At 48.9% G+C, this 538-nt stretch overlaps 1 protein-coding gene across 1 annotated transcript; it reads right to left on the bottom strand.

Annotated features, from left to right (window-relative positions):
• Positions 1-147: 147 nt before the first annotated feature.
• On the bottom strand, positions 148-534 carry LOC107727972 (zona pellucida sperm-binding protein 4-like; the record flags this gene model as incomplete). The annotated part of the gene is made up of 2 exons (XM_016538029.1): positions 148-322; positions 389-534. Coding segments are annotated over 2 exons (321 nt in total), but the record flags the coding sequence as incomplete, so codon positions are not given.
• Positions 535-538: the final 4 nt, after the last annotated feature.

The following is a 538-nucleotide window of genomic DNA, read 5'->3' as shown; positions in this document are numbered from 1 at the left end:
CACAGGAGCCAGAAGATGGATGGCACACCGCTGTACTACAGTGGAAGAAGATCTGACGGGGAGGAAAGAGGGTCAAGTCATAGAATCGGAGTAAAATTAAAGGTTCAAGTAAAGGGGGGCATTTTCTTGCAGCTAGAAGGAGTAAAATTAAAGGGTCAAGTAAGGGGAGCATACCGTTTCCTGCAAAGGAGCCAGTGATGCTGGATCCACAAACGTGAACATCTTCACAATAAAGCGCTTGTAGTGGGTTGGGAACTGAAGCCCAGATGATCCAGTCACTGGAACCAATGTGGTCAGGTAACGGTCATCCTGGTAAGGGCATCTGAAAGGGAAAAAGGGGTTAGAAATATCCCCAGACTAGCTGGATAAACATTGCCATTACACTCACCCATCAACCAGAAGGTCCCACTGAGGTAGACTGAGTGGACTGGGGGTTGAAGTTGCCCAGCAGCGTCCCAGAATCAGGACAATGTTGGGGTCTGTCCTCTCCATTATGCGCACCTCAACATACACAGGCTCACGCAGGACTTTTGTGATG

The sequence above is a fragment of the Sinocyclocheilus rhinocerous genome, unplaced genomic scaffold (assembly GCF_001515625.1).
Source record: "Sinocyclocheilus rhinocerous isolate Xijiao unplaced genomic scaffold, SAMN03320098_v1.1 scaffold30054, whole genome shotgun sequence".
In the NCBI taxonomy this organism is placed as follows: domain Eukaryota; kingdom Metazoa; phylum Chordata; class Actinopteri; order Cypriniformes; family Cyprinidae; genus Sinocyclocheilus; species Sinocyclocheilus rhinocerous.
The sequence above is the reverse complement of the archived record's forward strand: the minus strand, read 5'-3'. Positions and strand labels throughout refer to the sequence as shown.